This window comes from Notamacropus eugenii, chromosome 4 (assembly GCF_028372415.1).
Source record: "Notamacropus eugenii isolate mMacEug1 chromosome 4, mMacEug1.pri_v2, whole genome shotgun sequence".
Lineage (NCBI taxonomy): Eukaryota > Metazoa > Chordata > Mammalia > Diprotodontia > Macropodidae > Notamacropus > Notamacropus eugenii.
Genome location: NC_092875.1, coordinates 247,730,463 through 247,752,904, shown reverse-complemented (window position 1 = coordinate 247,752,904; position 22,442 = coordinate 247,730,463). Strand labels below are relative to the sequence as shown.

Sequence of the window (22,442 nt, the reverse complement as noted above, 5' to 3'; positions counted from 1 at the left end):
CAGTATGTATTCAGACACTATAAAGGTTCATCTTTTTATATTAATTTTATCATTTTCAGTGTTCTACAATCACTACCACATAACTTAGATTTTTTCCCCTCCCTCCCCGCTAGCTCTCCGTCTCTCCTCATGATGGCATACAATTTTATATAGGTTCTATACATAAATTCCTATTAAATAAGCTTTCACTATAGTCATGCTGCGTAGAAGAATTAAAATAAATGGAGAAATCGTATAACAAACCAAAACGTAATACAAAAAAAATGATCTGCTACATTCTGTGATTGAATTCCACAGTTCTTTCCCTGAGTGTGGAAGGCATTTTGCCTTAAAAGACCACTGGGAATTTTTTTAAGTCCTTGCATTGTAATGAATTTCCAAGTCTAACAGAAAACTCTCGCACACTGTGGTCGTTGCTGTGCACAAAGTTCTCCTGGTTCTGCTCCTTTCACTCAGCATCAGTTCACATAAGTCTTTCCAGGCCCCTCTGAAGTCTTCCTGCTCATCATTTCTTATAGCACAATAGTATTCCATTACATTCATATACCATAATTTATTCAGCCATTCCCCAATTGATGGACATCCCCTTGATTTCCAGTTTTGGGCTACCACAAAGAGAGCTGCTATAAATGTTTTTGTACATGTGGGACCCTTTCCTATTTTTATGATCTCTTGGGGATACAGCCCTAAAAGCGATATTGCTCGATCAAAGGGTATGCATATTTTTGTAGCCCTTTGGGCATAGTTCCAAATTGCTTTCCAGAATAGTTGGATCAGCTCACAGCTCCACTAACAATGAATTAGTGTTCCAACTCTCCCACATCCTCTCCAATATTAATTATCTTCCTGTTCTGAAATGTTTGCCAATCTGATAGGTGTGATGTGGTACCTCAGAGTTGTTTTGATTTGCATCTCTCTAATCAAGAGTGATTTAGAGCATTTTTTCACATGACTATAGATATCTTTAATTTTTTCCTTTGAAAATTGCCTGTTCATATCCGTTGACCATTTATCAATTGGGGAATGAAAGATCCATCTTTTAACAGCAATATTCTTCCAGGGATGTGTGATGTCTAGGAATCACAATACATTACAATGTCTGAAGAATTTTGTATTTATTTATTTTAAATAAATATAAAACAACAAAAGAAAAAAGCATTGCAATGTGCACAGCAGAACACGAGAGGATTCAAAATATACAGCAATACATTTCCATTCCAAAAAAGCCTACATACTAAATACTGCATACATATTGCTTTCAGAACTGTCCATCTTTTTTTTTTGCTTCCTTGTGAGTTTTCTTTTGTTCTTTGCTGTCTGAAGTTGTGAGTGACTTAGAGCACAATGGAGAGAGGCCTGATGCTTATGAGCAGAGTGAAATACAACAGCCAAAAGGATAGGTAGAAAAGGATAGAGACAGACAGACAGAGACAGAGAAAGAAAAAAAGGAGAAGAAGAAAAAGAAGAAGGAGGAGGAGGAGGAGGAGGAGGAGAAGAAGAAGAAGAAGAAGAAGAAGAAGAAGAAGAAGAAGAAGAAGAAGAAGAAGAGAAGGAGAAGGAGGAGAAGGAGAAAACAAGTGAGTGGCCATGTAGAAAGAGCAAAGGATAACCAATGACTGTCATGTTATAGTATGAGAGCTATAGAGATGCCCCCAGCGCACTAGGTGGATCCCACATGGAGGATTTATGAGAAAATTGGACAAGAATTTCTCAGAATGAGAAGGCCTGGATAGATTGTGATCTGAACCATTGAAGAAAGTATTTACTTGGATGAGATCACAGATTCATTGAAGTATATAAAAAGCTCAATTCTCTTCTTCAACTTGCATAAATAGAATTTAAAATAACATAGACCTTTTCAGAGCTGGAAAGGCCTTAGACATCATTTATTCCAACTCCCTCATTTTACAGATGAGGTCTCAAGAGATTAAATGACTTACCCAAGGTCAGAGCTGTCAAATCCCAGCTCCCTAAAGAGAGGATGGACCAGATGCCTGATACTGATTAGGATGCAATTATCAAGGCCAGAGGGAAAAAGACCTCCTGGGGGAAAAGAACATGGTCTGAAGTCAAGATCTAAGACAATAAACAGGAAGTCCTGCTAACTCAAGCCAGAATTCACTGGGAAACCACATTCAGGGAGTTAGGTGAGAGATGTGAAATGTGATTTGTAGCAGCCGAAAAGCCAGGGAAGTCAATTCAAGGTCAGCATAAGGACACCATGGTGCAGGAGCTGGGAGATGACAGTTTGGTCTCACACAACTTGGGAAGATCAGACCCATTGGAAAGAAAAATAAATTTGGAGTCACAAGATAGAGGTTCAATTTGCAGCTCCAAGGCTTAGCAGCTATGAACCTTAAGCAAGTCATTTAACTCTCTGAGTCTTAGGCTCTTCATTTGTAAGATGAAGAAAACAGTAAACACCACCTACCTCATAGGATAGCTGTGAGTAAAATGCTTTACAGAGTCACGTACAGAAGAGGGAAATGAGGGCAGGTAAAAGAATAAATGCAAAAGTGCGATATAGCCTTCTATGAATACAGACAATCAACCAATAAGAAAGTGTTTAAGAGGCAAGATTGTACAATGGGACAGACACTGGTTGTAGCATCAGAAAACCTGAGTTCTGATCTCACCTGTGACATTTACTGTATTTGTAACTTTGGTCAGTGATTATTATTGTTGTTATCATTATTGTAAATAACAATTTAATTATTACAATTAATAATTATAATGATAGTATATGTTATAATGGTTAATATTAATAATAACATTTCTCTAATATTATGTTCCAGTCACTGTGCTAAGCATCTGCTATGTGCCAAGCACTATGGTAGGCAAACACAAAAGTAAGACTATCTTTACTCTCAACCTGAAATTCTACTTAGGGAAAACAGCAAATTCTCAGATAAAGAATTATAGGATATAAATTTTTGAAATAAATAAATACAGAGTGGTGGGAAGGGGTATTAACAATTCAGAGATGAAGGAAAAGCCTCTTAAAGGTATTACCTTGCTGAGTCTTTAAGGCTCTTAAAGGGAGATAGGGAATCCAGGAAAGAAAAAGAAGGATGGAGAGTAAGTATCCTAGCTATGAGAAATATTCTGCACAAAGATACAGAGGTGGGAAGGGAGAATATTGTATACAAAAACCAGCAAGCAAGTCAGTTATGTGGAGTACAGGATGGAGACTAATGTGTAGTAGTCCTGGAAAGTCTGGAGAATTAGCTAATATGATAGAGAAGAAAAATGATAAATGTTGGAAGGGATGTGAGGAAATTGGGACATTAGTGGTGTGAAATGATCCAACCATTCTGGAGAGCAATTTGGAACTATACTCAAAGGGTTACAAAACTGTGCATATTCTTTGATCCAGCAATACCATTCCTACATCTAAAATCCAAAGAAATTTTTTCAAGGGGGAAAAAACCTATTTGTACCAAAATATTTATAGCAACTCTTTTTGTGGTGGCAAAGAACTGGCAATTGAGGGGATGTCCATCAATTGGAGAAAGGCTGAACAAGTTGTGATATAATACTGGTTAATGAATAGAAAGGTAAATCAGTGGAACAGATAGGTATAAAAACAAATGAGCAGAGTAGCCTCATGCTTGGTAAACCCAAGGATCCCAGCTATTGAAGCAAAAACTCAACTGAAAAATAAAAAAATTTTTAAAAATTGTTTTAAAAATTCAATCTTCTAAAAAATACAATTCAGAAAATTTTTCTCTATTCATTCAGTGTGGATAATGTCATGGGCAGACAATGGCCAGGAGCAGCTTTAGGAATATCAGAACCACAGCATGAGTGTTGCTTCTGGCACCATCACTGCTCCCCATGACAGATCTGGGTCATCTGTATCAAGGTCGTGAAGAGGCCATAAGCTTTTTACATGCACCCTGTCCTGGGATTGGAGCTGATTCTTCATGCTGCCATCTTCTCAGTGTTCCCTGGCCCACTAGCTAAACCTTCTCCTTTATGGGAGGCTCACTATTGACATGGTAGAACATCTGGGGTCCCTTAGAGGCCTCTAGGTGAAGGTATATAATGTAGTAGATAAAGGGCTGACCTCAGAAACAGGATGACTTGGGTTCAAATTCTATCTGTCAGATATATAGTCTTGCAACCCTGGGAAATTCACTTGCCCTCTCAGTGCTCTGAATAAATCTCAAAAACTGGAAGTCATAAGAAAGGTGCTAACCTATAATGAAAAAAATAGTTTTACCATCCAGAAATTCCTAAAACAATGAAGTCACAAATTTAGTCCCTGTCCTGTATTCTGTAGGCTTCTACTGAGGGACAATCCCTTTTCCTCTGTAGGGACTGGATGAAGACGTCTCCTCACTTTCATTCAAGGGCTCCAGATTACAACCAATTCACATGATAGACCCCCATTATTTCAGGTGAATTCCTGTTCATAGGTTCCCAAAGCAGTCAATACTGCCTCCTGGGGGCACTGGAATGAACTAGGGAGTCAGCAGTAACCTCAGATACAATTGGTGGGTATTGAATAAAAATAAGGGATTGGTGGAAGCATAAGGAAAGAAGAGAAGAAAATTTTGAAAAACCATTCCTATGTGTTTCATCTGCTGTATAACAGAGTTAAAATTGTAGTGGTTACATTATTTTCCAAATAAACATACAACATGCAAGTTATAATCAATCAGTAGTCAAGTCTGACAACAGGTCTTAACAAGTAAGTGTTGGCAGGCGAGCATGTCGTGCATTATCAGGGAGTCCAGCATGCATTGGAAGGAATATGTTCATGTAATGATTTGTTTACCATAAAATACTATATATGGTTACATGACACAATATTGCATCATCAAAATTTCAATGCAGGAAAAAACAACCCACAAATTTACAATAAATTGTTAAATTTAAGATGCATATTTTTTTAAAATATCACATTTTTTTGAAATGATGTAAATTTTTTTAAAAAAACATTAAAGGGTTAAAGAAAATAGATTTTGGGGGGCACTGAGTAATTTTTATTGGGGTGGTAAACCAAATAAGTTTGGGAACTTGTGATTAAAACAATAAAAAAAATTTCATCTCCCCCACATTATTAAAAAAACAAATGATTTCCAATCATGTCACTTCTTGGTTCTGCAAATCATTTATAGGAAGGAGCTTCACAAACCATCCTAGGGCAAGGGCTAACTAACAGTTAAAAGGCACCTGAACCATTTATCCAAAGTTATATAAAACCTTATAAAGAGAGAGAAACCTCAAGATCTGGATCTGGACAATTCCACACATGGAATGGGGGAAGAGGAGGGGAGTGATGAAGTATTTATAAAGCATCTACTATGGACAAGGCACTGTGCTAAATGTTTTTTGTAAATATTATCTTATTTGATCCTCACAACAACCCTGAAAGGTACGTGCTATTATTATTCTGACTTTACAGTTGAGGAAATTGAGGCAAAAAGAGGTTAATGATTTGCCCAGGGTCACATAACTAGTAATTATCTGGGGAGATGAATTTGAACTCAGGTCTTCTTGATTCTAGGCCCAGCATTCTATTCACTGTGCCACCTACTTGAGTGGAAAAAGCAAACGTTGGAGGTAGTTGACTGAGACTATTTTCAAAAGTAGTCCATCCTTATTAAGGTAAGTCTTTCTGAAGACTGAATTCAAGACACTGCTGAACTGTAAAGCCTTCCTCCTAATTGGGGTAGAGCTGATTTATCAAAGAAATAGCCCATAGGAAGTGAGACAGTCAACCGCAATAATCAATCCACTGCAATAATTGGAGATGTAATGAATAAAAGAATGAATTAATAAGTGAATGAATGAATGAAAAAATATGTATTTATGTTTACAATGTGCTAGGTGTGGTACTAAGAGCTAAGGATACAAATATAAGCAAGCAAGACAATTCCTGACCTTAAGGAGCCTACATTCTAATAAAGGAAGATAACACTTCAAGGGAGAAGTTATAAATGGTTTGAAAATGATTGGGAAGCAGCATGGTGACCCCATTCTGGACAAGATGAGGTAAAATCTTGCCTATCAGAGAGCAAGGTCAAATGAAGGTGTTGACTAAAGTCATTTCCAGCATTATACGATAGTAGCTACCTGAGGATGGTACCAAAGATGAAGAACCCAGTGAATGTAATGGCAATGGGTCTAATATCAGACATTCTTCAGAGTAAAATGGGTGGCCTGATCAGAAGCAATGGCATAGTAGGGTCATGTAGTATAAGAAAGAAGGACATGTAGTATAAGGACTTTGTTGGTAGCTTCCATAGCTGAAGACTACTGGCATTGCCATTTCATATGCTGAATAACTATCAATTGTAGTGAGGGCAAACTTCTTGGGCTAAGACAGATGGCCAATATAACCAATTTCCCAAGCAAAGACAGGTCAAGAACCATATGACATCATAGTATACTAATCTTTCAAAAGTTGATGGTTAAAGGATATGAACAGGTAGTTTTTTAGGGGAAAAAAATCCAAACTATTAATAACCATATGAAAAAATTCTCTAAACCATTAATAATTAGAGAAATGCAAATTAAAGCACCTCCCATACATTATATTGGCAAGGCTGCCATAAAAGGAAAATGACAAATGTTGGAGAACCTTTGGGAAAAACAAGTACATTAATGAACTGTTGGTGGATCTATGAATTGATCTAGCCTAGAAGGTGAGGAACCTTCAGCCTTGAGGCCATATGTGGCCCTCTAGGTCCTCAAGTGTTGTCCTTTGACTGAACTCAAACTTCACAGAACAAATTCATGTGACCTTGAGGCCACAGGTGCCCCACCTCTGGTCTAGCCTTTCTACAAAGCAATTTGGAACTATGCCCCAAAATTTACTAATGCACACTCTCCCACAACCCCTGGACCTAGTCCCCAAAGAAACCAAGAAAAAATGAAAAGGACATGTATATACAGCAATATTTACTCCAGCATTTTTGTAGTAGCAAAGAACTGGAAACTAAGAGGATGCCTATCAATTGGGGAAAATAGGGCAGCTAGGTGGCACAGTGAATGGAGCAACAAGCCTGGAGTCAGGAAAGACTCATCTTCCTGAATTCAAATCCAGTCTCAGAGACTTACTAGCTATGTGAACCTGAACAATTTAACCTTGTCTGCCTCAGTTTCTTCATCTGTAAAATGAACTGGAGAAGGAAATGGCAGATCACTCCATTGATCCAGTATCTCTGCCAAGAAAACCCACATGAAGGGGTCACAAAGAGTCTGAGATGACTAAACCAGAATAATGTTCCACCCTTCCACCCCAACCTCACCTCAAGTACCTAGGGAGATGGTATGACAGCAACCAATTCACAAGTCACTTTTATTCCTGATGTAAATGTAGGGGGCTCTAAATTGACTCTCGCCTTCTTTGAGGGAAAGGTGTCCTTCTGGGAGGTGTCGCAAGGAGGAAGTGGAAATAATTTAACATAGATATCCAAGTGGATCCTCACTTTTAAGTTATAGATCATATAAGCCTAAACATAAAGCATTGGGGGTTATTGGAAAGAGCACTGGATGTAAAGTGCTGAATCGAAATCCTAGGTGGATAATCTTGGGTGAATCTGGGCTTTGGTTTGCTCACGTGGAAAATTAGGGAGTTGGGCTAAGATGATTGATAAGGTCTCTTGCTGCTCTGTTATACCAGGTACTCAGGAGACCATTTCTGCCTCTAGTACTCTGCTAATATCATCCCCCTGTGTGCCTGTCCAACTTTCTGAACCATAACCCTTAGCCTCATTTCTGGGATAAACCTGCATTCCTGATACCAGTATGAATGTCTGAAGACCAGACATTCTGTATAGATGGAATAAGCAGTTACCTATACATTGTGATTTGAAGGGTATGGTTGTTCAGTCATTTTTCTTTTTTTTTTTTAATTTAACTTTTAACATTCATTTTCACAAAATTTTGGGTTACAAATTTTCTCCCCTTTTATCCCCTCCCCCCCCCAAACACCAAGCATTCTAATTGCCCCTATGACCAATCTGCTCTCTCTTCTATCATCCCTCTCTGCCCTTGTCTCCGTCTTCTCTTTTGTCCTGTAGGGCCAGATAGCTTTCTATACCCCTTTACCTGTATTTCTTATTTCCTAGTGGCAAGAACATTTACTCGACAGTTGATCCTAACACTTTGAGTTCCAACTTCTTTACCTCCTCCCTCTCCACCCCTTCCCTTTGGAAGGCACGCAATTCAATATAGGCCAAATCTGTGTAGTTTTGCAAATGACTTCCATAATAGTTGTGTTGTATAGGACTAACTATATTTCCCTCCCTGCTATCCTGTCCCCCATTACTTCTATTCTCTTTTGAACCTATCCCTCCCCATGAGTGTCGACCTCGAATTGCACTCTCCTCCCCATGCCCTCCCTTCTATCATCCCCCCCACCCTGCTTATCCCCTTATCCCCCACTTTCCTGTATTGTAAGATAGGTTTTCATACCGAAATGAGTGTGCATTTTATTCTTTCCTTTAGTGGAATGTGATGAGAGTAGACTTCATGTTTTTCTCTCACCTCCCCTCTTTATCCCTCCACTAATAAGTCTTTTGCTTGCCTCTTTTATGAGAGATAATTTGCCCCATTCAATTTCTCCCTTTCTCCTCCCAATATCTTTCTCTCTCACTGCTTGATTTCATTTTTTTTTAAGATATGATCCCATCCTCTTCAATTCACTCTGTGCACTCTGTCTCTATGTATGTGTGCGTGTGTGCATGTGTGTGTGTAATCCCACCCAGTACCCAGATATGTTCAGTCATTTTTCAAACACATCTAACTCTTTGTGACCCTATTTGGTGTTTTCTTGACAAAGATACTAGAGTGATTTGCCATTTCCTTCTCCAGCTCATTTACAGTTAAGGAAACTGAGGCAAGCAGGGTAAAATGATTTGCCCAGGTTCACACAGTTACTAAGTGTCTGAGGTCAGATTTGAAGTCAAGAAGATGAGTCTTCCCGACTCCAGGGCTGACACTCTATCCACTACCCCTTGAAAGCTATATAAAGGTATCATACTGGGCCCCCCATGAACCTCAGCCTGACAGTGAAGATGGGGACACTATCTTCAAAAGGTCACCATTCAAGTCTCCATGAATTACCTGGAAGCTAACTTTCTAAGTCTCTCATGTTGGTTCAGCAGCAGGAATTCATTTCTCACATTAACCCCTTGTCCCCTCAGTCACTCATAGCCTGAAGTAGTCTCCCCAAGACCTCACCTATTGGATTGGAACCAGCTGGTGTATATTGTCCATATTATGTATAACCCACCAGGAAGGGCAAATTTGAGTGTACTCTCCAAGGCCTGGGCCCTCATTGACTAGTCCTTACTATTACAAAGACAAAAACCTTTCTACCAAGAGGAGAGAGGAAGTTTCATTCTCAGTTCTCTGAGATCAAAAATGGCCATTACATTGAGCTAAATTTGGGCACCTATAGGTATTATTTCCCTTTCCATTATTGTGGCCATTACGCATATTGTTCTGATACTGTTTAGTTTGCTATGCAACTTGAACCTTGAGGGAATAAGCTACGAGACAGATAAAGTTCTATTGTAGCAGAAAGGGATCTAGATTTGGGCCTAGGAGACCTGAATCCTAATGGCAGCTCTGCCACTAACTCCCTGGGTGAATTTGAGCAAGTCACTTAACTTGCATGGGGCTTGGAATACATGATTTTTAAGGTTTCTTCTAAGTCAAGCATTCTTTCATTCATTCATGAATGTGGCAAAGAAGGGGAACATAGCTCCGGAGGAAGGTAACATAGAGGTGACCCAGAACTCGCTGTATACTTGGAGGTAATGCCAAAAAAAGAAGGAAAAGGGCTCAGAAGACATATCCTACTTTCCAGTTTTTGTCTAGGCAGAGTCTGCAGGGGAGTAAACAGGTGTGACCTAGAAATTAGGGCACAGCACCATACTGAAACTTATGCTTCCCTTTGTGCCGTGTATGAGCAGTAAAAGACAGGACGCTTAAAATCGAAAGCTGGAAGGGGCCTCAGACATTACCTAGTCTAATTCTTCCATTTTACAGATGAGGAATTTGAGGCCCTGAGAGGAAATGTGGCTTGCTCAAAGTCACAAATAGCTGACCAAGAATCTGAACTCTGCCTCCAAAATTCTTTAGTTGCTTTAACACTGAGCAAGTGTTATATCCATCTCCATTTTACCTAGGAAGACACTGAGGCTCTGAGGTACGATTTAAACACAGGTTTGCTAATTCCTAATCTCCCACTTCATCCATTGCATTGGATACTTGTCTATGAGTTGGTTAGGAAAATGAGATTAACATACATGTAATAACCATAGAGGGAGTCGCAGTCATATATAATCAAATGTTAAGAGAATTATAACCACCTGGGAGTCAGGCAATTGAAGTCGCAAGATTGACTTTTCTTGGCTTTTGAAAGATCAGTGGGAAGATGGAAATAAAAGAATGCTGGGCTTGGGGGCAGAATGATCTGAGTTCAGATCTGATCTCACCTCTGTCTGCCTCAGTTTCCTCATCTATAGAATGGAATAATAATCATCCCTAGCTTGCAGGGTTGTTGTGAGGATGAAACGTAATTTTTATAAAGCATTTAGCATATTGCTTTGTTACATAGAAGGCACCGAATATTCTTTTTCTTCTTCCTCTTTTCAGTAGGAAGATGATAAGTAGATTAAAAGAAAGAAAAAATCTTCCCCACCCATTAATGGGCCTGCCCATTAGGGGAAGCTTGATTAAGAGAGGCCCACACCTTTTGTTAATTTCTGATACACTGGTTCTCAAGGGTTGTGATGCCTTCTGGCTCTGAAAAGTTTACAAATACTCAGAGGTGAGGTTTTACTTTGGGGCTTACTCTTTGGAAGGAGTCCCGGCTTTGAAAACCCAGATGTTGGTGGTTCTCTCTCTGGTGACTATGCATATATGTAATGATCAGAAAGTTGCATCTGTCTGTTGATCTGAGATGTAGGTATTGCTTATGGTCAAACAGTTGGAACCCCTGTCTGTTGATTATTATGTCTTTGCATTTTCTCTGAAGTTCAGGGTGCTGACTTTTTCCCCTGAACTAAGTGAATGATGTATGTGCTTGATTAAAGTACATTGTTGACCCCTCAAAAGTAGTTTTCCTTTCGGAAAATCAGATCTAAGAACCTATACAGCAGGCCCTCCTGTGTATGTCTGGTCCTTGCTGATACAAGTCCTTAATTTAATGCTGAAGGCAATGCAGATTTATTGATAAACAAGCCACTGTCTGTGGTAGTGTTTTCAGTGGTCAGGAGGGGCAGACTCAGCTCAAGTCTCACCTTCTGAAAGATGTCTTTCCTGGTCTCCCACAGGTGGTAGTGCCCTTCCCCTCTCATCTTAACTTTATCTACTCTCTATCTTGTAGGTGTCTAGTGATTTACTTGTCTCCTCCTTTAAAATATACACTCCTTGAAGGCAGGGACTGCATTTCTGCCTTTCTCTTTATTCCAATGCTTACCTAGCCTGGAACAGAGTAAGCACATAGTAAATGTTCGTTGACTAACTGTAATGTTGTGATGGATTGGGGTGGGGAGACACAAGAGAAAATCAGAAAGGGGATGGTCCGGGAAAGGGTTGTAAAGGTCTGGATTATGACAGGAACTAAAATGAAGACCTAATATGAGAGAAACACTTTCAAAGAAGAATGAGAAAGGCAAATTAAATATAGGATGGAAAGAGAGAAAAGAGAACTCAAATGTCACCTCATCTTCATCCACAGACAACTAGATCTTCAATTCAGTGACACTGGTCTGCTTATACCTCTTACACAAAAAGACTGATTGTTTTCAGCAGTGCTCCATCATGCCTGGAAGGTTTCCCTTATCTTTGCCTCCTGACTTCTCTGAATTCCTTGAAATCCCAGATTAAATTCCACCTTCTACAGGAGGCCTTCCCCATTCTTAATTTGAATGACTTCCTTCTGCCAATAATTCCCTATTTATCCTGTGTATATATAGTTTGTTTGTATGTACATAGTTCGTCTCCACCATTGGCTTGGGAGCTTCTCAAGGGAAGGGACCATCATTTGTCCTATATGTCCACACAGTGTGGGGCACATGGTAGAGGGCTTAATGTTTATTGATTGAACAACCCTTCTCCCCATTGAAAGAAATCAAATTTGTTTGGGTTTTTTTTAAGGCATTTATTGGATGAGAGAACTACCTTGTGAAAACTGTAGAAAGCGCTTTTAAGAAAATGTGTGGGTGCGTGCGCTCTTTGGGGCAAAATATTTCACCGAGCATATGGTGACAGGTGTCTGCGAGAATGGAGAGGGATGGGGGGACGGGAGGGGCGGTGCACACGAGGAAGAGAAAGTACAGCAAATTTCTGCGCCTGTGGCGGATGCGGAGAGCTGTGGCTCCTTCCACAGCCAGACCAGCCATGGGGCGTCCTGCTATTTCTGCTGCGGCAGCAGCTGCGGCTTCTTCTCCTAAGAGGCTCAGCCTTGGCGCTGTGTGAGGCTCCCGCAGACCCAGCCAACCAAAAGCCCAACCCTAAACTGGTGTCTCACTCTGTCTGTCCCTCGTTATCCACCAGAGTGAGGAAAGGAGCCTCTGGAAAGGAAAACTGGCCACATCCTTTGCCTTGAGGCAGGCGGTCTGGAATGAGCCGCTGCTGACATGTGCAGGATGTCTTTCAAGGTAAGCCCCCGCAGATGCAGGAGGGAGGTGTGCATCACCCCTGCAGGCAGGCCGGGCATCTGGACTGACCCAGAGAGGATGCTCGGGCGTCCTGGTCTCAGGCTGCGGCATTCCGGGGTGGGGGATCCGGCGTGCCTCTCACCCGGGCACTTCCTCTCCTTGACCTTCAGTTGCCAGTGCGGGTGTGGATGCGGGTGCGAGTGCGGATGCCCGCTGAGCATTTGAGCAGAGTGAAAGACACCGCTCTTCCCCCACCCCCCAACTGGCAGGACAAGGAGAAGCTGGAGATGGAGGTTTGCATCTGGTGTGCGGTTTTCTGGTTTGGTTTGGTTTTGAAAGATCCTCTTTCTTTTTTAAGGGTCTAAGTGAGCCCAGGGTGGCGTGATAGGATAAATAGACACAGTCTAGGACTTAATTAACAGGTCTTCAAACTGGGATATGAGAAGGTAGAAGAGATGGGGAACTGGGGGGGGGGGGGGGGGAGAGAAGGGGGGGGCGGGGCGGGCAAGGGAGGGGAGAATGAAAGAAGATTGTAGGAGGTCAGCACTTTCTGACCAGGGCAGTCACTCCTCTCTCGGCAAGGACTACAGATTCCGAAACCAGTTTTCTCAGGTCTTGATTTCTCTTCCATAAACCCTAGTGGTGCTTGGCGACATCTGCACAAACATCTGCATATTCTCCTTCCTCGTAGTTAGACTCTATTGAAGAGCTGGGCCTTTGAAATTAGCAAAGTCTCGGATCGAATGACTCACTATAGCGTGAAACCGTAGGTGTCTACCAGGATGCCGGGATTCAGAAAGAAACCATTTGGTCTAAGAACTCAGCAGAGGATGTTTGGGGGTAGAACCTGACCTAACTCTCCTTGAAAATCAGGGGTCTTACTAAGATAAATCTACTTTTTTTTTTCTTTTATAACTTCTACAGAGCCTTTTCTTTATTGCTCAGTAAATTGCAATCATCTAAACAAAGTTTTCACTTGATAAATTATCTATTTTGGCTTCTTCGATTATTAAAACTAGATTCTAAAATTTTTAATTTTCACATTGGGACTATCCGTCCCCCTCCCCCAGACTTTGGCAATGTTCAGACATTGATAGTATTTCAAGCTCATGATTTCCTTTCTGTTTCTTACTTCTTCTTTCTCATTTTGTATGCCAATTAAATGTGTATTTATTAATAACATTTGTAACCTGAATCCCAAAAGTCTCCCTTGGAGAAGAGGGGTGGGGTAAGGGGGCGGAGAACTCTCTAGAGATGTCTATTCTGCTTTCCTTTAAGCCACACAGCACCCCTATACTATGTGTGGAGAGAGAGCCTTCCTACACATTCATATAGTGCTTCATACACAAAAATAACACTTTGATTACAATTCAATGAGGTGAGTAATGAATGATTATCACCATTTTAAAGAAGAGAAAAATGAGAGATAAATCCACTTGCCCAAGGTCAAAGAGCTAGTAAGTGGCAGAATCAGAACTAGAACCCCGTGTCTTAACTCCGCATTCAATGTCTTTCCCCTACACTAGGATGCTTCTGCTTTATTAATTTCGGTTGGGTTTTTTTAAGCTGTTCATAATATGCCAAATTCGACGCAATGTGGAGTAGTGGATAGAGTTGTACTTGAAGCCAGAAAGACCTGGTTCAAGTCCTGCCCCAACAAATGCTAGGTATGTGTGACTCTAAGCAAGTCACCTTGCCTCATAATGCTCTAAATCTCTAAACCCTTAAATTATAGAAGGGGTGCTAATTTTCTTTGGTAGAGCCAGGAACTTCCTTTATCCATGAAATCAGATATCCATTAGGCTTCTATCCCTAATCCATCTATATCCCAATATGGTATATATGATAAATGTTAATTTAACCATTATAAATTATTCAAATGTAAATTTACATTAATGTTTTGGTTTATTTATATAAGCATAACTTTTTGATTCTGGTTTATTTGGCTTAGGTTTTCACTCAGTCTTTGCATAAATAATGTATTTTGTCACATCACAGTATCTGAGTTGGAAGGAATCTCATAGGCAAACTGATCACATCCATCTCTCTAAAAATCATTTCCAACATGTTTAACATGATTGCATATGTATAACCTATATCAGACTGCTTTCTGTCTTAGGGAGTGGGGAATGGAAGAAGGGAGGGAGGAAAAATCTTATAAAAAATGAATGTTGAAAGCTATCTTTACATGTAGTTGTAAAAAAAAATGATATACTATTTACATAAAATGAACAAGGGAAAATTGTAATGGAAAAAGAATAAAAGATAACAATCAGAAAAAAGTGAATAAAAAATAAAAATCACTTTGACAATATCCATAAGTAGTTATTTATCATCTTGGAGACTTTTAATGGGACAGGGGATTCCACCCCATCGAACCTTTGGATGGCACTAATTTTTCAGAAGTTTTTCCTTAAATTGAGCCTCAGTGCCCCCAAGCAACTTTCTATTCACTGCTGGTAGAGACCCAGATTAGCCCCTCAAGGAGCAGTGAGTATGTCTCATACTTGAAAGCAGCTACCATGTCCCCATTAAGCCATTATCTTTTCCAAGCTAAATGTCCAAAATTCCTTTAGCTAATCCTTTTACAGCTTGCTCCTGAGGCCCTTCACCCAACCTGAGCCCTCTTTTTTTTATACATTTCAGAGGCATCCTTCTATGGGACTCAGAAGGAAACATAGTATGCTGGGTGTGGTCTAATTTAGGACAAAAGCTTAGCAGCATCCAAACCTGGACACTGACTGAATTTGCAGAACATCAACGCTCCCCGCCACCATCAACCCCCGCCCCCCACTCCGATCTTTTTCACAGGAGTAATTGTCTAGTTTTTTCTCTCTCAACCTGTATTTGTGAAGTTAATTTATATAACCCCAATGTAGAATTTTAGATGTGTACTTATCACATTTTATTCAGTCTTATTTGATGCACCCATCAGTCTTACCTGGCAAGACCTTTTGGATTCGAACTCTACCATCCAATATGTCCCTTATCCCTGTAAACTTCAGAAAATCTGCAAATTTGACAAACTCATCATTTAGTTGTTGTTCTTGCTGTTATTCAGGTATTTCAATTGTGTCCAACTCTTTGTGACCCCATTTTGGGGTTTTCCTGGCAAGGAAACTGGAGTGGTTTAGCATAGAGTCAGCACTTAATAAATGCTTGATGAAGCCTTGCTGGATTTGAATGGCTACTGCTTTATTTTCTAAATGCTCACAAACCTTTAATAATATAATTTTTCCAGAAATGAAAGTCTCAAGCTAATTGTCTATAGTTTATAGATTCTAACTACTCTATTTTGAAAATTTAGATATTTGTTCTTTCCAGTCTTGAAACATTTCTCCCATTCTCCAAGATCTTCCATAGATCACAGCCAGCAGCCCTGTAATCTCATTCACCAGTTCCTCCTTAGTTAGACTGGGCCTGGTAACTTTAACTCATTAAACACAGCTAGAGGCTATTATGACCACCTCCTCTCATCTTGGATGTCTGCTCCTTTTCTTACCTTTTTTTTTTTCTAAACTTCCAAATCAAAAGATCATTCTCCTTAGAAAAGAAAATAGAATTAAAAAAACAACTCATCACCATCACCTGTTATCATCATTCCCTCTACCTGGAGCCCTTCTCTGGTCCTTCTTTTGTCTCTAACATAACTTTTAAAATCCAGTCTTCATCCCCAGTAGTCATCCCAAGCCTTCAATCTTCCTTATTCCCAGTGTTAATTGGGAAAAACAAAACAGCAACAAAAACACCCTTTGTGTTATCCCTAACATTAATGAGGCATCTGGAGCCAGAATCACAAAGATCTGAACCTAGACACTTCCTGGGAAAATTATTTAACTTCTGTCTGCTCAGTTTCTTCATCTGTAAAATGGGAATGATAATAGCACCCTCTTCCCAGGGATGCTTGAAGGATAGAATGGGATAACTTTTGTACAGTGCTTTGCAGATCCAGAAGTGCTATATAAATGGTAGTTATTATTGTTATTTCCAATCTTAGCTTATTCTGAACTCCAGCTATTCCTGACAATTCTTATAAGATCCTACCCTCTCTTATATTCATCCTCCCTTGCCTGTCCCTACATCTATGTCCTATAGATGTTCTTTTTGTTAATGCTGCATCTGTGTGTCCACAGTGGTCTCTCTAGACAGCTCCCCTGTTTTTCTCCTCATCAGAATCATTTCTGCTTGTGTCTTCACATTTTTTTTGGTGAGTGGTTTCCTTCGTGGTTGAGCCAATTGTTTCTGCAAAATGTCAAGCCATTGAGTCACTTTTCTGGACCTCTGAAATTGGATCTCCCGAAATCCACAGTGCACATCAGATTATCTCTCTTTTTCTCTATCATGTCCTCTGTGATGGAGTAACTACTCAAGTGCTCCCAAGATTTTTCTTCTTTCTTCTTCAACAACAAGTTAGTTTCTCCTTGAAGTACCACATTTGTCTTCTCATTCTTTAGTTTCTCCTTACAAATCCCCTAGACATATAAATAAGAGCTCCTCCTTTATTTCAAGTACATATGATTATGTACTTGCTAATAATCTGCATAATGGGAATATTATTGAACCAGAGGAAATAGAAGATGAGGGAAAAAAGTAACAGCTCATTGAGAACAGGAAAATAACACTTTATTATACACATTAGTGATGAATTACATTGTCCATTAGAGGGGTACCTCAAGTAGAGCATTAGCTAAGTAACAAACGAAAGGGAGGTAGGGAGAGCTTTTATGCTAATTTTGACATCAAAGAATTATAGAATCTTCAAGTTGGGAGACCTAAGAGACCTTCTAGACCAACTCATTCCAACCAGGAATTTTTCCTAAAACATTCCAGACAAGTGAGCATCTAGCTTCTGCTTGAGAATTTCCAGGGAGAGAGAAATTACCATCTCCTCACTAAGATCATGTTATTTTTGGAGAACTCTGTTAGAAAGTTTTTGCTAAAGCCAAGTCTCTCTGGAATTTTGGTGCCCAGTGGAACAAATCCTTCTCCATGTGACAGCCCTTCAAATATGTGAATGAATCAATCAGTCCACAAGCATTTATTAAGTTCCTGCTGTGTGCAAAATTCTGCTAGACACTAGGGATACAAAGATAGAAATGAAAGAATCCCTGTCTTTGTGGAGGTTATATTCTATCAAAGGAGATAGCAATACATACATAAGTAAACACAAAATAAATACAATATATTGTTTGGAGGAGAGGAGGAACTAGCCAGCTGGGGGAAAGGAGGAAAGAGTTCATGTAAGAGTTGGCACTTGAGCTGAACTTTGAAGGCAGCTAGGGATTCTCCAAGGCACAGGTGACTGAGGAGCATGCTCCATATAAAGGCTTAGAAATGGAAGACAGAGAATTGAAGATCAATATTGTGTTCTTCCTTTTTTATTTCATTATTCCCAAGAACTTCAGTTGGCTTTTATCCTCATGGTTTCCAATCCTCTCTTGTTATGAAAGAACTACAGTTTGTCAATATTTTTCATAAAATTAAAGGAAATTAATTCTGATAACACAGTACTCTGTGCAAAATGAGCTAATACAGGTTTTGGGAAAAGGATTGGGAAGGATAGGAAGATGACTTAGGATCCTGGGTATTCTCCCCACTGTGTGGGGAGAGGGACACTTTCCCACTCCACTGCTGCTCCTACTTGCTTCTATTTCCCACTCTCTTCCTCTCCACTGCTTCCATGGCATTCTGGGGACAAAGAAGTGAATCTAGAGATTTGGTCATTCTCCAATCTGGGTACCTTCTATGACCCTTTTCTAGACCCTCTCCTGTACTCCATCACTTGCTTGAGTGGCATTTCTGCTTTGCAGAGCCCAGTTCTGTCCTGATTGGTTTGTCTGCCCACTTATTTTCCACCCCAGAATCCCTATTCTCTTGCCCTGGAATGGGAGCAGGAACCTAAAGACAGAAGCTAGCAGCTGTGCTCTATTTTGGATTCTTTGCTTGCCCCAGAATGGAAGAAATAACCTAAAGGCTCACCTCTTTCTTCCATTCCCTTTTCTGAGCCCTAGAGCCCACTGGTTCTACTTTTCCTTTGGCTCTCATCCTTATATGGATGTCTAAAGAAAATAAATGGTTCCCTTCTCCTGGCATAAAGAGGGGGAAGAAGGAAAGAAATGGGAGAAAGATGGTTTGGATAAGAGGGGAAGAGAAATCCTGTAAAAAGGAATGTGGGTGTAGATGATTGTGAATGTTGGATATGTACCACCTTGGGTGCAAGGATACAAAGAAGAGTGTGCAAATTAAGAAAAGAAGGAGGGATGGTTGTAAAGGGGAATATTGTAGGAGGAAAGGGAAGGTGGGGATATGAGCACAAAGTGGGGGAAGGGTAGTTTCAGAAATCCAAATTCCATTCTCAAACCTCATTTTCTCAATCAGCTTCCCAATTATTGTTTATGTCAGGTCAAAAAATGTCTGCATCAATGCCCCTGAGGAGGATGTTACCTGTCACTAAACTAAACAAATCATGATATATGCCTGGAATGGAATATTATTAAACCAAAGAAATAAGGAAAGAAAGGATCAGGCAATAAATATTTATTAAGCACCTGTCAGGTAGAAAGGCTCGATGGCTCAGTGGATAGAATGTTGACCTTGGAGTCAGGAAGACCTAAGTTCAAATCCAGCCTCAGACACTTACTAGCTTAGCTGTTTGACCCTGGGCAAATCTTTCGACTTCTATTTGCCTTAATTCGCAGGAGAAGGAAATGAAAAACCATTCTAGTATCTTTGCTAAGAAAAACCCATGGATTACATGGCCCACAGGGTCACAGAGAGTCATACATGGCTAAACAGCTAAATGACAACATGTGCTAGGTACTGTGCTTAGAGTCAAGTATAGGAAAAGAAGCAAAAGACAATCCCTGCCCTCCAGAAGCTCACCATTGAATGGGGGAGACAGCAAGCAAACAAACATGTACAAACAAGCTATAAACAGGAAAAATAGGAAATAAATTAAAGGGAGAAGGCCCTAGAATTAAAAGGGCTTAGGAAAAACTTCCTGTTATAAGTGGTATTTTATCTGGGACTTAAAGGAGGTCAGGAAAGCCAAGAGATGGAAATAAGGAGAAAGAGCATGCCAGGCACAGGGGACAACCAGAAAAAATGTCTGAAACCAAAAGATTGAGAAATGGATGGATTCAGAAAAGCCTGAGAAGTCTTGTATAAAACTGATGCAGAGTGAAATGAGTTTAACCAGAAGAACAATTTGTAGATTGACTAGAAAACAACAATAATGAACCTCAATATTTCACATGTAATAAGGTTTTAGTAACTTAACTTTTATGGAATAGGGTACCAAAAGGTACCAAAAGTACAGAAACCATGTAGTTCAATTCCTGTCTTGTATTCTTTTTTCTGTCCTCACTACTAGGTTTATAATTTTGGCTTGTAGATTTTCTGTGAGATAATTTAGGTTTTATTATATCAACTCTCTCTGGACTTAATTTACCTCTTCCATTTATTTCCTTGGGCCAGTTTAAAATACAGTAGGCATTGGCAATTGGCCAAAATAACTCATTGTTCTACCAACCAGTTTAGCCCCAAAGACCATCTCTCAAAATCACACCATCAGTGAGTTAGTCCATTGATTTATTCCAGACCAGTTCTAGCACTCCCCCATATGATACATAGTCAAGGCTAGTGCCCTAAAATAGTTTTATGCATCAAGATGAATTAGAACATAAATAGGGAGTAAACAGAACACTCAATGGAGAGGAAATTTGATCAGCACAGTGAGAATGACTCAGTCAATGGTGTTTCTGACTTCAGGGAGCAAGAAGGACTTCCTGCTAAAATATTGGAGAAAGGCAGTTCATGGGTACCTTCTTCTCAGTCGGCAGCTGAGTGGCAGGGACATCTATGAGGGGTAGCCTTACCTAACTGGTCTAATCTGTGATATCATATCTCCACACCATCATCAGTGTTTCTTCAGTCATCAGTTCTCATAGTCATTCAGGATGAAGGTGCTGGGGAGACAGATTGAGAGTACTGAGCTAACTCACATGTCTCCTTTCAAGAGAAAGCCAGTCCACCATTTAAACTCCCTTTCTTGTCATCTGCCTTAATCCCAGAAATCTCCAGAAAACTAGTCACCATCACATACACATATATACAGACTCCAGAATTTTTCTCCAAGACTTTCAGTACTGAGATTCTCAGGACTGCACCTTGTAACACAGAAGGGTTTTTTTTGTTCAGTCACTTCAGTCCTGTCTGACTCTTTGTGACCCCACTTAAAAGGATTTTCTTGGCAAAGATACTGGAGTGGTTTGCCATTTCCTTCTAAAGTTCATTGGACAGGCAAAGAAACTGAGACAAACAGTTAAATGACTTGCCCAGAGTCACACAGCTATTAGGTGTCTGAGGCCAAATTTGAACTGTGTATGACACAGAGGTTATATAATATTAAGAGACTTAAGCACTCTGGTCAATGCAGTGATGACCACCCATAACTCAGGAGGGCTGAAATTATAACAGAAAGCTGTTATACTAGAAATGCAGAACAAGACATATCTTTTTGGACATGAGCAATTTATGGATTTGTTTAATTATGCTATTTTGTTTTAAGATAAGGGGTTTTTCTTGGAGGAGTGGAATGGACTATTGTTGAGAATGAGGAGGGCAGTGGCTAATGATCATAATGCTAAAAAAAAAAAAAGGAAAAAAGAAAAGGACATCACTGAGACAAGTCATATAGCTTTGGAATTAACATGCTGAATTGAGTAATTTTTTTTAAAAAGTAAGCTATAAATAATGAGTTTTTTAGTTCCATGTTCAGTTTTCTTTTTCTGCTTTTTGTATTTCAGAGTTTCATGTTTGATGGTGTTTGAAAAGTTCAGAATAACAAAAAATTAAGAACTTCCTAATTATCTCTACTTATCCTGTCTTCCTTTTATGCTTTCAAGAATGAACCCTCTTCTATTGGAACCTATAGATCTATGTCATTCCTTAGAACCAAAGAATAACTTCTTCCTCGTAAGACCACTCTCTGAGTTCCAAATGGTAGTGATTCATCTTCTCTTTCTTTCTTCCTGGTATCCCATTCCTCCACAAATTAGGAGTCCTTCATACAGGTTAGAATTCACTCTTACCTCTTCTATTCTTTCCACTTTTTCTTACATCTTTGCAAAGCCCCTTTATTCTTTCCAAGAAGATTCCATTCCCCACTACAACCTAGAGAGTAGAGAGGTATCCTTCCTTCCCTTTCACCTTCTCTCCCAACAGGGAGACCAGTCTGTACTTTGTCACTGGAAGAAACACAAACATAGCATATTCTCTGTAGGTAACCACAGAATTCTTCTTTTCCTACCTACATTCCAGAAGTGAGACACTCAGTTTTTTGTCATTTTTGCTGGAAGCTTTTGTTTGTGGGACACTGCTGTGGCAAATTATGCATTTGTCCCTCTTATTCCCTCTTCTGGAGTCTCAGTTGTTGGGGGCTCCTAGGTGAAGTTTATGTATTGATAGTGAGTATCTTGTGTCTTCCTGGGTCACAATGCTAGCTTGTTGAGTTGCTTTTGGTTGGCATCTATAGTTGAGATCTACCATAGTCCCAGTGTAAACAGAAGCTACTCATAGCTGTTTCCCCTGAGTCTCAAGCAGAATCTAATTACCAGCCACTTTGGAGTTTCTTCAATTCTCAACTCACTGATCAAATTTCAGAAGCTTCCTCAGATTCTCTGTCTTAGCTCCTTTGGCTCACTGTAAATATGAGAGGGTTTATCTCACTTTCTGTACTTTGTGAACTGTGATTCAGTGCCCCAAACTCTTCAAGGGTGGGGAACCTGCGGCCTTGAGGCCACATGTGGCTCT

At 39.9% G+C, this 22,442-nt stretch overlaps 1 protein-coding gene across 3 annotated transcripts in view; it reads left to right on the top strand.

The window, feature by feature from the left end:
* The first annotated feature begins 12,324 nt into the window (after positions 1-12,324).
* The window catches only part of ANKRD29 (ankyrin repeat domain 29), a 58,351-nt gene continuing 48,233 nt past the window's right edge, over positions 12,325-22,442 (top strand). Inside the window, exon 1 of one of the 3 annotated variants that reach the window (XM_072604395.1) lies at positions 12,325-12,629. In XM_072604395.1, coding sequence (XP_072460496.1) covers positions 12,609-12,629 — 21 coding nt within the window. In that variant the 5' untranslated portion in view covers positions 12,325-12,608. Of the gene's footprint in view, positions 12,630-12,697; positions 12,923-22,442 lie in introns of those variants that run through there. The other 2 variants (XM_072604398.1, XM_072604397.1) reach the window with 2 other exon arrangements.